The sequence below is a fragment of the Diadema setosum genome, chromosome 18, assembly GCF_964275005.1.
Source record: "Diadema setosum chromosome 18, eeDiaSeto1, whole genome shotgun sequence".
NCBI classification, from domain to species: Eukaryota; Metazoa; Echinodermata; class Echinoidea; order Diadematoida; family Diadematidae; genus Diadema; species Diadema setosum.
Window position 1 is genome coordinate 614,556 of NC_092702.1, and position 12,829 is coordinate 627,384.

The window sequence follows — 12,829 nt, forward strand, 5'->3', positions numbered from 1 at the left end:
GAACATTCAGAGTCAGTTGTGCTAATAACAATATTTCAGTTCATCCTACACACAGCTGTACATTACAAACAATGAATCTGATAAGATCTGTTCACACAAGCAGCAATGTGCTACTGTTAATGAAGGAATGTTCATGTGCATTTTAATTTCACAAATTTCAGGAGCAAAGTTTCACAAAATTAAAATGCACATTAAAGTTCATGTCTACACCATATGCATTGAATGCAAGAGACATTCGTGAAAATTTCATGCCGCGAACAAGGCTGTTGGCTCCAAAGCGCAAAAACTTCATGCTGCCAAAATATGCTGTACAGTATGTTACATTCCATCATCATTATTAGAGGGAGGCACTCAAAAAAACATTTCTCACAGCTAAATCTGAATCAAATGAACTAACATTTCTCACAGCTAAATCTGAATCAAATGAACTAACAGAAGTTTAAACAGCTCACTTCTTTTCAAAAGAAAATGAAGAATTTTTGCTTTTGTAATTGAGAGAATGAAGTTCTTGTTGTGATACTGTTAGTTCTTGCATGACGATTGCAAATACACTTGTAGCTTGCAGTACATCATGTAAGATAGTCTTCAAGAAAGACTGCTGGTTTCTTTCTTCTACGGACTACCACACACTGTGTACCATAGACTATCTACAATCTGACACACATTTCTTGAATCAAAGCTAAATTGCTAGGAAAGGCAATTCTTACTGACACTATTCATTCATCAGTTAACCACTAAAACGTTAATGTGTAATGATATTATGCTAAAAATGACACACAGCTTCACATCTACTCAAGCTGTACATACAAATCACAAGAATGATGTCATGGTACTCACCCGTTATAAGTTTAATTTTTGTACTGACCACAAAATATGAAATACAAAATAAATGGCTTGTTTTCTTATTCAAATTCAACCTATCTCACTGAGTTATACTGTATACACCGAATATTTCGCGAGATTTCTATTTTTGCGAATTGCGAGTCGGGTGCTATTCACGAAATTAAAGACACACGAAAATATTGACTCTGATCGCGTGTACATTTCTCTGTTCAGTACAGGACTCCATGATCGCGAATTTAACCACTTGCAAAACTGACTGGAATTCCCAATTTGCGAAAATTTAGACTCGCGAAATATATAGCGTATACAGTACTTTCACCAGATTCTAATTGGTTGGCATGATTTCTACACCTATGACAAATGGCTTGATTTCTTACTCAAAGTTATCTATGTCACAGAGTTTTACCTGATTCTAATTGGCTAGCATGATTCCTAAACTGATCACTTCTGATGACATGAAACCAACTCTCAATGGTGAGAGATTAATGAAACGATTGCTGGTAATCCTCTTAATGCAACACTGAATCAAAGGACCTTGGTATGGGATTGCCACACTTATCACACCAGAGTGGATTAGTCTGACATACCAATGACACACTGCATGAAAATAGGCAGATATGAAGCACATGCCATTCGCATAGTCCGACGAGTTAAGCTACGAGTGTGTGTCTGTGTGTGTTTGTGTGTGTGTGTGTGTTTGTGTGTGCAAGGACACATGCATGAATAACAATGAAAACTTATCCTTGATAGATTGTAAATACATCTCAAACTTTACTAGTGACAGCGTCCCAAGCAGAAAAAAAAAAAAATTGCTTTATACAATCTAGTATTCCTTACCTGCAAGAGATTTAGTAAAATTTTGCAAAATACATTTACTTTTCACACATACTGTCCAAACTTGCTCTCCAGATTATGTAATCATCCACTTAAATTCTGGATCAAAACATCAAAATACTCCCCCAACAAACAAACAAAATCAAACAAACAAACGAACAACAATCAAAACAGAAATTATGAAAAAGTATGGATTTAACTGAAGAGTGGATAATTATTTGATATCATTGTTAACATATCTCATGTGACAGAATAAACAGTCTTTAATGAATTACAAAGCCCTTGTAACATTTAATCAATAAAGTAAAGCCATTTTAGCCTACGACCAGTGCAGAACGCCTCCCTATTCAATAAGAAATCCAAAGAACATTTAGGAACACTAAGGTTTATCAGGGAGGTGAGTCTCACTTCCCTTGGTATATCTTTAACCTTGTATACTGGTACTATCAAATATATGAGTCAAATGTGAAAACTTTAATTTGATCACAATATGCCAACATTTGACAACTTCGGTGGTAATGAGAGGAGTGCAAATGAAAGTGAATTTGAATTCCCTTGAAGTTATTATCTCATATCTTGTTTGATGTAATATTTCAGATTGTGGAAATAGGGAAAACACTGATTTATCTAGTTATTGTATTTGCACATTTATCACATCTATAGTGAGGCTGTAAAATGAACTATGATACAGAACGATGGAAACTTTTCCCATATTATAAGCCACTGCAAACATTGCATTCTGCTGATGGCAAAATGCTGTTAAAACTATAGTAACATCTGCCTAGTGTTATCATCAAGTTTTAAATAAACTTTCTCCTACTTCACATAAGGAATGGCTTTCTCCACATACTCTAACATTATTTCAGACATATTTTAATCCGAAGAAAAAAAGAGTTTACTGTTCTCAGTTTCTGTTTACAACCCTGGCAATAATATGATATAGAGAAGACACAGGTATTAATTTATAAATATCACCTAATTTATTTTCAAGGATGCTTCAAGTTCTTGATACAGCATTACTGCAGATTCTTCTTTCCACTTTTTAAGGCAGAATGACCCTGGCATATCCTACTCACTACTACCATAACGTTAACTCATATAAAATGTATCACATCAATGTATGTGGCAATATGTGCAAAGTATTAAATACTTTACAAATACTTAACTGGGTGTTGTGCATATCAACCCCTATGCAGTTACACAAACCTCTTATGAACCACACTCATTCAGTATCTTATTTTTCTAAACCTAACGATATCCACTTTGTCATTTACTCAATCCATATACATTTTCTCTCTCACCCTGTACAAAATTAGGTCACCAGCTGAGCTTACCCTGATCTGCCTTAAAAACAGTTCTGATATCAAGAGTATATCACCCAATACTTAAGACTAAGACATTCATAAACTACAGAGAGTCCACATATCATTTACATGTAGAGGGTACTAGTAACAGATATCAGAAATTTCCTTGGCTGGCATACATGAACACTTCAGCTCCCATCACAAAAATGATGTTTTAAATTTTATTGAAATAAATGCACATCCATGAGATCTCCTACATCTGATAATCATATTCAAATTAAACATAAAAGAGGATTCTTTGATATACACACACAAAAATGAAATTCCTGGTTTTGAATTAGTTTTCATATCACAGTTATGACAGCAAATTACCTGAATATGAAATAAGTCAATCACTAACTTGCATATGAAGTTTCCACAATTACATGATAATAAAGATTTACTGATATATGTTTGATATTTACAAATATATACATTTAAAAGAAATGCCTCAGGAATGGTTGGTAAGACATATACACAAAAGAGATTTGACAATTTTGGAAAAAGATCAGATCATCGCTATGACATCATATCAATGTCTCCTCCAAAACTAATGATAGCCTCATATTCTGATTTCAAATACAATAGAGTGTATGTCATCAGCCATGCCCTCAATCACATCAAATGATTTGTGCCAATACACTACTTGGACAGAGTTATTTTCTTGAGCTAGAGAACATCATCCTATTATTCTCATATAAGACACACTGATATACATCTCAAACAAAGTAACAACACAAAATGAATGTCCAAACAAATTTCACCTTATATCTTTGACTAAACACTTACTTAAATTTCATTACAAAATAAAGCAGTTTGAAGAGGTACAAACATAATAGCCATACTCTCTTGAACAATAATGCATTAAACCACAGTGCTTATTGCTCAGAATGTTCAGCTCTTGTACAGTTGATAAAGTCAGAAAATAGATGAGAAAGAAGAGAATCAACGGGCAACAGACCCATGAAAACATTAGTAATGTATATGCCATTTATGTCTTATCAACAGCTATCATTGTACTCTCATGATTTCCTTTGGGTCTGCAATAATTAGAGGATTAGAAACTAATATAAAAACAACAAACAAACTTGGTCATAAGTTCCTCATGAAGAAAGGTCTCTTAATGCTACTTTGGTGAAAGCATTACAACACTTCCACTTTTTAGGTGATACGCCATCAGCATATCACCTGTTGTATCTGTAGGAATCTCTCTTGTTTTAAATTATTCATATTTGATCTTTCTATGCTGCCAACATGAAGACACACAATCATTTGATTTCTCTTGGATTCACTTAGATTCTATCATAGCCATTAGAGCACATAAACTAACTGCAATTATGGCATAGATCTGGTGATATGAGGATAGGAAATATTGAGTAGACTATCAAATTAATGTGAAGGACATACGACTGTAAACACAGAGAAATTTTTAGGAAAGATTATCATTAGACAGTCAATTTGTTTTCTTTGATGCTGTGTGACGATGTACAATGTATTACTAATGTCCTTAACTACTGCGTGGCAGAAAAGAAGAGGAACTCACTGCCAACAATCACATAAAACAAGGCACTATCTTCATCAGCCACATCCCCAAAGCTTGGTCATTGGATACAGGTGATTTTTTTTTTTTCATCTACACAGGTCTACAAGCACAAGTGGACTTACCTTACTATGTTCTATCAGCTCAAGTATCTGGCTTGATCACTGTATGACTACCAATCCAGACAGTATGAATGAGTTAATCAAAGATTGGTTGATGTCATTCACAGGTAGATGTGGACTTTTTTTATGAGAAAGAGAGAGAGACTCTTAAATTACCCACTTATAAAGGAGATTTACGTACCCTTGGCCTTACAGAAAGATCTGAAAAGATCCACACTGAGCGATATATCTGCCATGAGAAAACATTTTCTATTTGCACATAGTGATCCAAACAAAATGAGATGCATTTAGCCTTACTGCAGCTTGCACGATATTCCCTGTTCAAAAGACAAATCATCACAAACAGCATATTTTTTTTAAAGCCTTTTAATTTACAAATATGTTTCTACCCTTCCTTGAGTTACTTGTCTATTCCTCATATCATACACCACAGCTGGTATGCACTGTGCTGCCACTGGTAAACGATGTTGCCTGTAGCCATGACAACAGGTGAGTGGTGGTAGGTCTGGTGGTGGGTGTGGTCATAATCAGTCCCCCTTGAGCAGCTTGCTGTACTCCTCCTGTTCCTTCTCCCTGTATTCTTGTTTCACACTCATCCTCTTCAGCTGACCATCCCTGGTACAGGAGAGAGAGGGAGAGGCAGAGAATAAGTGTGTGTATGTGTAAAAGGGAAGTGTGTGTATGTGTAAAAGGGAAGTGTGTGTATGTGTAAAAGGGAAGTGTATGTATGTGTAAAAGGGAAGTGTGTGTATGTGTAAAAGGGAAGTGTGTGTGTGTGTAAAAGGGAAGTGTGTGTATGTGTAAAAGGGAAGTGTGTGTATGTGTAAAAGGGAAGTGTGTGTATGTGTAAAAGGGAAGTGTGTGTATGTGCAAAAGGGAAGTGTGTGTATGTGTAAAAGGGAAGTGTGTGTATGTGTAAAAGGGAAGTGTGTGTATGTGTAAAAGGGAAGTGTATGTATGTGTAAAAGGGAAGTGTGTGTATGTGTAAAAGGGAAGTGTGTGTGTGTGTAAAAGGGAAGTGTGTGTATGTGTAAAAGGGAAGTGTGTGTATGTGTAAAAGGGAAGTGTGTGTGTATGTGTAAAAGGGAAGTGTGTGTATGTGTAAAAGGGAAGTGTGTGTGTATGTGTAAAAGGGAAGTGTGTGTATGAGGAGAGAAATGGACATAGCATGAGACAGATTATGGAAGTATGTGAGTATGTATGTATGTATGTATGTATCAAAAGAGGACCGTAATGATTTCTATGTGGGTGAGACTCAGCAATACCTGTGAGCTTGTGTGAACCAACAGTGATGGCCTAGCATTTCCAATAGTATCCTGGATTGGCAGTCTACACCCATGTAAACTGAAGTAAATATTCCTTTGACACTATTTAAAGAAAGTAATAATTCTGGACAAGAAATCCAGATGGTTTGAACGTGGTATCAAAGAGGCCATCTGGGAACGAGTAGAAGGACCAATATTCAACAAGAAAGGAGGCCTCCGCTGCAACTTGTCACACATGTGGGACTGGGCCATTTGCAGGATTCCAAGTCATCTTTCGTGCGCTGGACAAGGTCCAGTGTGCACAGAATCTGCACAATCTCACACAATATAAGGGCTATTCCTTCTATGGGATCTTCATTCGCTCAAGAAAGCAAATTGACAATTGGCGAAACGTCACTTTAAATGAGCTTATTCAAGTACTTTGCTTTAAACATACATGTCATTGTCTACTCTGACTGGATGTATGAGAACCTACATCTATGTACATGTTTGTATGTGTGTGTGTGTGTGTGGGGGGGGGGCTGATGTTGCTTTATAAAAGATAGGTATTTCATGGTAGTTGAATATTACAGAGTGAGCGCTCTTTGAGTATGGGGGAGGGGTGCAGAGCAGTCTGTACATATGGTGGGGGGGGGATTTTAGGAATGTCATCTTTGGAGAGCATGACAATAGAAGTTGATGATCTAGTAGCCAACACGTGTCTTATTTTGTCTACCTAGAAAGGAAACAGGCATATCGAGTGTCCTTGGTGATAAGCTGTATGTATTGTGTGAGTGGGAAGATTTTGACCAAACAACAGGTTGTATTACACTCCATAGGTGAAATCATGCCATAAGAATCCTCTCATAACGTTATCAATGCATGTTGTTATTAGGAGACATGAAAACTCAGCAGCTTAATTCTTAAACAGTCTCCATATCTCTATCAAAATGAAAGATATAGATCAGTGCTTTCAAAACAAACAATCTTTTCAACTCTTTTTTGCCTCAGAGATTCACTGAGTGAGCAGTTGCCTGCTTGCAGCAAAACAAACCTTGAAGGCGTTGTTCTCTGCATTTATTTATTTTTTTTTAGGGGGTGGGGTGGGGTGGGTCTTAGAGGTTTACGGCTTGTTAGTATGTAAGTATGTTAGTATGATACAAACAGAACACTAACATCATTAGTAAGAATTAAGAAATTTTTGAAAATATACCTTCTAGCAAATCACACATAGTCAGTCTATCATATCATTTGTCTTATGTTTTTGTTTTGTTTTGTTTTGTTTTGTTTTGTTATGTTATGTTATGTTTTGTTGTAGTTGTTGGTTTTCTGTCCATGTCTACACTTTGTACCTTAAAAATCCACAAGGCCTTTCTGGCTTTATTCAAGTTCTCTTTTTTTCATTTTCACTGCTATATGTAAATTGATTGATTTTGTTCTGTATTGTAAAATTCAATACTGTTGTATTGTTTTATCAGAAAATGAGATGAATAAACAAACTGAATTGAATTGAATTGAATCATTCACACACACCCAAACACTTAAAAAAAAATACACGTGGACACAAAACAATTGTTGGTTAATGCCATCTGCTTTTTGCAAAAAATTGATCCCACTTGATGTTTTTTTGAAACATTGTGATAATTTGCCCCAGGCTGTGTGTGAACTGCACATGAAAAAAAAATCAAGTTTTTCAACTCAAAATGCGCATGCAACCATAGGGTCCACACACTCAGATGCCCACGGTTACATTCTGGTCACTGCTGATTTTTGATTGAAACATGGTGATAATTTGCCCTGCGCAGCATGTGTGAACGGTGGCAAATAAGCTCCAGTTTTGCATTTTGATGAAAAATTCATTAATCCCTGTGTGTGAATGCTGCCAATGACTATGCCTGATCAAGAAACAAACTCACCAAACTAAATCCACCAAGCCACCCTGTCTGGCGATGGCTGCTTTTACCCTGCTAGCAAAATCCACGGCTGATTCATTTTCCTGAATAACAACAAAAAAAGATAAAAAAGAAAACAGACTTATTACAGTCAAATTCACAATATTGTTCTAAGGTCACTCACTTGACAGTGAGTGACATGAAGCTAAGAACAGACACCAATAAACTGAACAAAAAACACTGTTGCAAGAAACACTGTAAATGTAGCAAGAAAAGTATGATCAAAACACAGCTGTGTTACAAGCTGTCACTTGAATTATGGTTTGCTCACAAGGGGACAAATCATTCTTAGAGCAGCCTTGATAATCTGGAAAACTTGTTGGCTAGTTCGGAAAGAGGAGATCTTGACTGTGAATAGAAATTACAATAAATCAAAGACTTAATCCTTAAACCCAGCACTCTAATGTGCATTACTTATGACATGAGGTCGCTGGGTATTGAGGCTAGATGACTTCACCCACCAACACACAAATGTAAGAAACTTCAAGGAGATCATACAACCCAATTATCTTCTCCTACCCTATCTCATCATTATAGGTTTGTCATTATCATCATCATTATTATCATCATAACATCATTCCTGTCAAAATAGTCATTTCCCCCATAATCACAACTCCCACAATTACCAGAATCACAATCATCCCTGTATCTTTCACAACAGGAATCATGTAATTTCTCTTTATTTGATAAAAGAGGTCTCTTCTCCTCCTCCACTCACCCCTCTGTCCATGGGAGGAAGATACCAGACCTCTACCACCAGGGCCCAGCTAGTCATCATCATAAGGAGGTAGCGGACCATGGAGTACCGTGAGCTGTTCCAGAAGGCGTCTCCAAACCTGGGGTCATACTGTGAACATGTGACAAACAATGGCATCATGTGACTAATTTTCTCTCTCTACACACATCTTTCTTGCCTTTTCTTAAACAATAAATTTGTGATGCACAAAAGTCATACTGACTCTTTCAGCTTCAGTCCGTCAACTGAGTTGTTCTCTGCTCCTTAGAAATTCATTCATTTTATTGTCATTGAAATAAATACAGGCAATATACAGCCTTTACACACTACCTACTCCAGTCTTATGCTTACTTTTTCTTGAAATCACTTGCCTTCTTGTATGTCACTGAATGCCGGTGAAATTCTGCAACCCATAATAAAATATCAGACATACTAAAATGCTCACCTACAGCATCATTGCATACTTTTGTTGACAACTTTTTTTTTTCCAATCATAAGGTTCCATTGATTGTACATCTCCTATTCATATGAATGGATGACAAACAAGAAGTAATTTTCTTTTTTTAAATACAACTTTCCTTGAATTCTATCTGACTTGAAAATCTCATTCTGAATTTGTTTCATGTTTTCCACACCTGCACATACCTCCAAGAAGGACTGTGCTTCATTACTGTTCAATTGAAACTTTGACAGGATTCTGATTTGTGATTTTTTTAAATCCCATTATTCTTTTGATATTTTGAAAAAAATTGATAAGTATTCATCACATTAAACAGTATGTAGTTAATGAAATATACACAGACATCCATGAAGAATAGATACTCTAAAACCAATAATGCTCATGTGCAAAAAACTTTCACAAAGGAGCCAAGATTCATGAAAGTAAAATGCATGCGAAAGTGTTTGTCTGTGCAATGCATTGAATCCCAGTGGTAGTTCCTGAAAGTTTCATGCTGTAAAATAGGCTGTTGGCTCCAATCATGCTGTGCATGTTTCTGGTTTTACAATACTAATTAGAAGTAGCCATGTGAGTGCTTGACATCCTGTGATATATACCTTGATTGCCACAGGGTATATCCTGCCACCGATCTCAAAGCTGCCCTTCTTAAACATCATCACAGATGTGTTGTTAATACAGGTGCCTGGGGAGTGAAAACAATAAAGAATACTTATAATTCATTCATGCAAAGTCATCATCCACTGAATTATATCATAAAGTATAGCAGCAAACATAACTATTATAATAAATATTCTTGGATTTTTTGGCAAAATTAATAAGAATTCTTTGTTGATATGCTAAAGAAGGTTAAAAAGGGATGGAAACAGGGTTGACATAGTGAGGAATTCTCCACTATTACTCACAGAGGGAGCCCTTTGGTCGTTTGTCTCCATGCAAACAAACCTGAATAATTGCAACATTTTAAATTCACACAAATTTGCAAAGTCTTGGGCCTTTACATAAACTGGTACCAATTTAGGCCTACAAAGAAGGACGGATCCAGGGAGGCAGCAGCTGGCCCAGCTGTCTGGAATTGGACAAACTAGAAAGTCAGGAATGATCCTGGCTATAAAACATACAACATATCATGGTACAATTAGAATACAAAATGCCCTCATGTGCTACTGTTTGTAGGTAATTGTTAGGAATGCATTAAATCAAAATGCCCTCTTAAAAAAAAGCACAAACACACAAACTACAGATTGATCGTTAGCAAACTTATCTTGAGACTCTATACTTCAAATACTTTAGATCACTTTCGCATTTTTTATCCAATGGAGCGACTGTCATTCATTTTAGAGAAATTAAGAAGCCTTTTCAATTAACAAAAGAAGATAACCACATCACTTGATGATGAATTCAGGTCAATAGTCAAAATATTGTGACTCACCTTCAGGAAAGATCAGCATGGGCATTTTGGAAGCATCTTCAACATGTTGTCTCAACCTGTTCAAGGTAATCAGAATACAAACTTATATTAGTCATAGTCTCATTCTCTTTGTGTGAAAATATTTACTTGGAGTAAATTCACTTTAGGTAAAATCAACACTGATAATTTTATTTTCACTAAATGACCACTTTGTTTGACATCCATTTCAGAAATTAAATCTTCAATAGCACTAGGCTTTCAGAATGAAATAAATAAAAGAATACATCAATAGATGAATTGATAAATAGATAAATGAATGAAATAAACAAATAAATAAAACGATAAATATGCTGGCTAGCAAATAAGGGCATACTTGTAAACCATAAATTTTGTTCCTGTGGAGAAAACTTCTGGCAAAATAACAAGTATATGTATACAGACCTAGCAATTTAAGCTTTGACCAGATTCAACCATGAGGTTTATTGCATATCAGTGATATATAAAAAGTCTTTGATCAATGTCAAAAAGAGTAAATGTTCATATATCTACACTTGGGGAGCAAATGAAAGACTTGTACAATGTGGTGTTCACTTTTGCAAGCAATGTTATGAAAATGGATGTCAGAAAATGACTCATTCTCTCATGCCAGAAATATGGTCTTCATAAACATCACAGAATGCCTTTAAAAATTCAGAAAAGCAAAACATCTTTTAGTACCACAGACAAAACAAAATACATAAAGACATCAATGTTTGTGCATAAGCAAAAATCTACAAGGAAATATAATCAAACTGTGACATTATAGCTGTGTGAACATATGGATGAAAAAAACAAACAAACAAACTGTACACAAAGATAGAACTCTGTTAGCATGGATATGGAACACAAGTATCCTCACGTTTGTGTGACCTTCTTGCGGTCCCTCATCTCAGTCCGTTCAAACCATATGTGGTCAGCGTCTGCCCATCTCATAGCTTTCTGGATCATGCCAAGGAACTTGGTGTGTTTCTGACCAATCTGTGGTAAGAGAAGGAAGACCGTGTCATAATGTCACAGGAGCATAGTGTAATAATAATGTTACCAAACACAAGACACTCATAGTCTCACAGTAAGGATGCTTGAGTGAGGCCTTCCACACAATGAAGAAAAAAGATATGCCCAAAAACAAACAGCCACACATACACAAGAAAGATTAAGCACACAGTGACTGGCAGAATGACAGACACTTGATTTGCACGAAATTCATACCAAGTGACACAAACATTTCAATTGTGAAAATTGAATGACTTTTTTTTTTTTTTTTTTAAAGAAATGGCATTTAGAAATGAGACAAAGCAACACACTATGTACAATACTCACTCAAACCCTAAAATCATGATCTTAACCTGAATGAAATAGATTTAAAGAAAATTCCTTAAGAACATTGAAGCTTTGTTCATGCCAGCAGGAGCCTTTATGTTTCATGACCCAATTTCCCATTTATTGTCCATCCATCCAAAGACTTAGTGTCTTTACTCCACAGTCACTTAAAGGGTGTGTACAGTTCTGGTTGAGGTGAGGATTTAGCTTTTAACGTTTTGCGAGATATTCAGAAACCAAATCAGAGTATGTAATTCTAAGGGGTATCAAAAGTTTATTCAATGAAAATCGGTTTTGAAATGGCTGAGATATCCAAAAACAAGGTGAAACAAAGAGATCCTAATAAAGTTGTGGCATGTCCCCTTTTATTATTAGCACTTTTTTGGATATCTCAGCCATTTGAAAACCAATTTTCATCAAATAAACGTTGATTCCTTCTTAAAATCACATGCTCTTTCATATTTCATAAGAGGCTTTTCATTATCTCACTTAGGAATGTTCAAAACATGAATCGTCACCTCAACCAGTACTTTACAGTCCCTTTAAGCAAAGAGAGAAAGCAGACACTAACAATATTTCAGGGACACAAACGTGATTATACAACACCTAAAAAGATTCTAGCTGATTGGTCAATTGCTCATTACATGACATGCAGTTAAAAGTAACCTTGAAAGCTGTCCCTGTTGAGGGTACATTTTTGGTCGAGTAGTACAGATATTGCACACTAACTTTACCCATTTACACTTGTGTTATACTAAAATATTTGTGCCAGCTTCATAATCAACTGGGAGTTTTTGCACCATTGCATGCCTCTGACATCACAATTTTAATGCATACCTTTGTTTCACACACTAAATCAGTTACAAGGGCACATTCAGTCACTCGTTTTACTCTCAACAACTTCAACAAATCATTTTCCAGAACGACTGTGCTGTACTACAATACAATGTATTGCCCTTCGCCTTTTATGTTGGGCTGTGTTCATGCG

At 35.9% G+C, this 12,829-nt stretch overlaps 1 protein-coding gene across 1 annotated transcript in view; it reads right to left on the bottom strand.

Moving 5' to 3' along the window:
• Positions 1–1,871: 1,871 nt before the first annotated feature.
• Positions 1,872–12,829, bottom strand: part of LOC140241507 (glycerol-3-phosphate acyltransferase 4-like) — a 36,888-nt gene continuing 25,930 nt past the window's right edge. Inside the window, exons 10-15 of the mRNA XM_072321234.1 lie at positions 11,381–11,499; positions 10,504–10,559; positions 9,671–9,756; positions 8,597–8,725; positions 7,843–7,922; positions 1,872–5,297 (exon numbers count right to left, since the gene is read on the bottom strand). Coding sequence (XP_072177335.1) covers positions 5,210–5,297; positions 7,843–7,922; positions 8,597–8,725; positions 9,671–9,756; positions 10,504–10,559; positions 11,381–11,499 — 558 coding nt within the window. The 3' untranslated portion in view covers positions 1,872–5,209. The remainder of the gene's footprint in view (positions 5,298–7,842; positions 7,923–8,596; positions 8,726–9,670; positions 9,757–10,503; positions 10,560–11,380; positions 11,500–12,829) is intronic.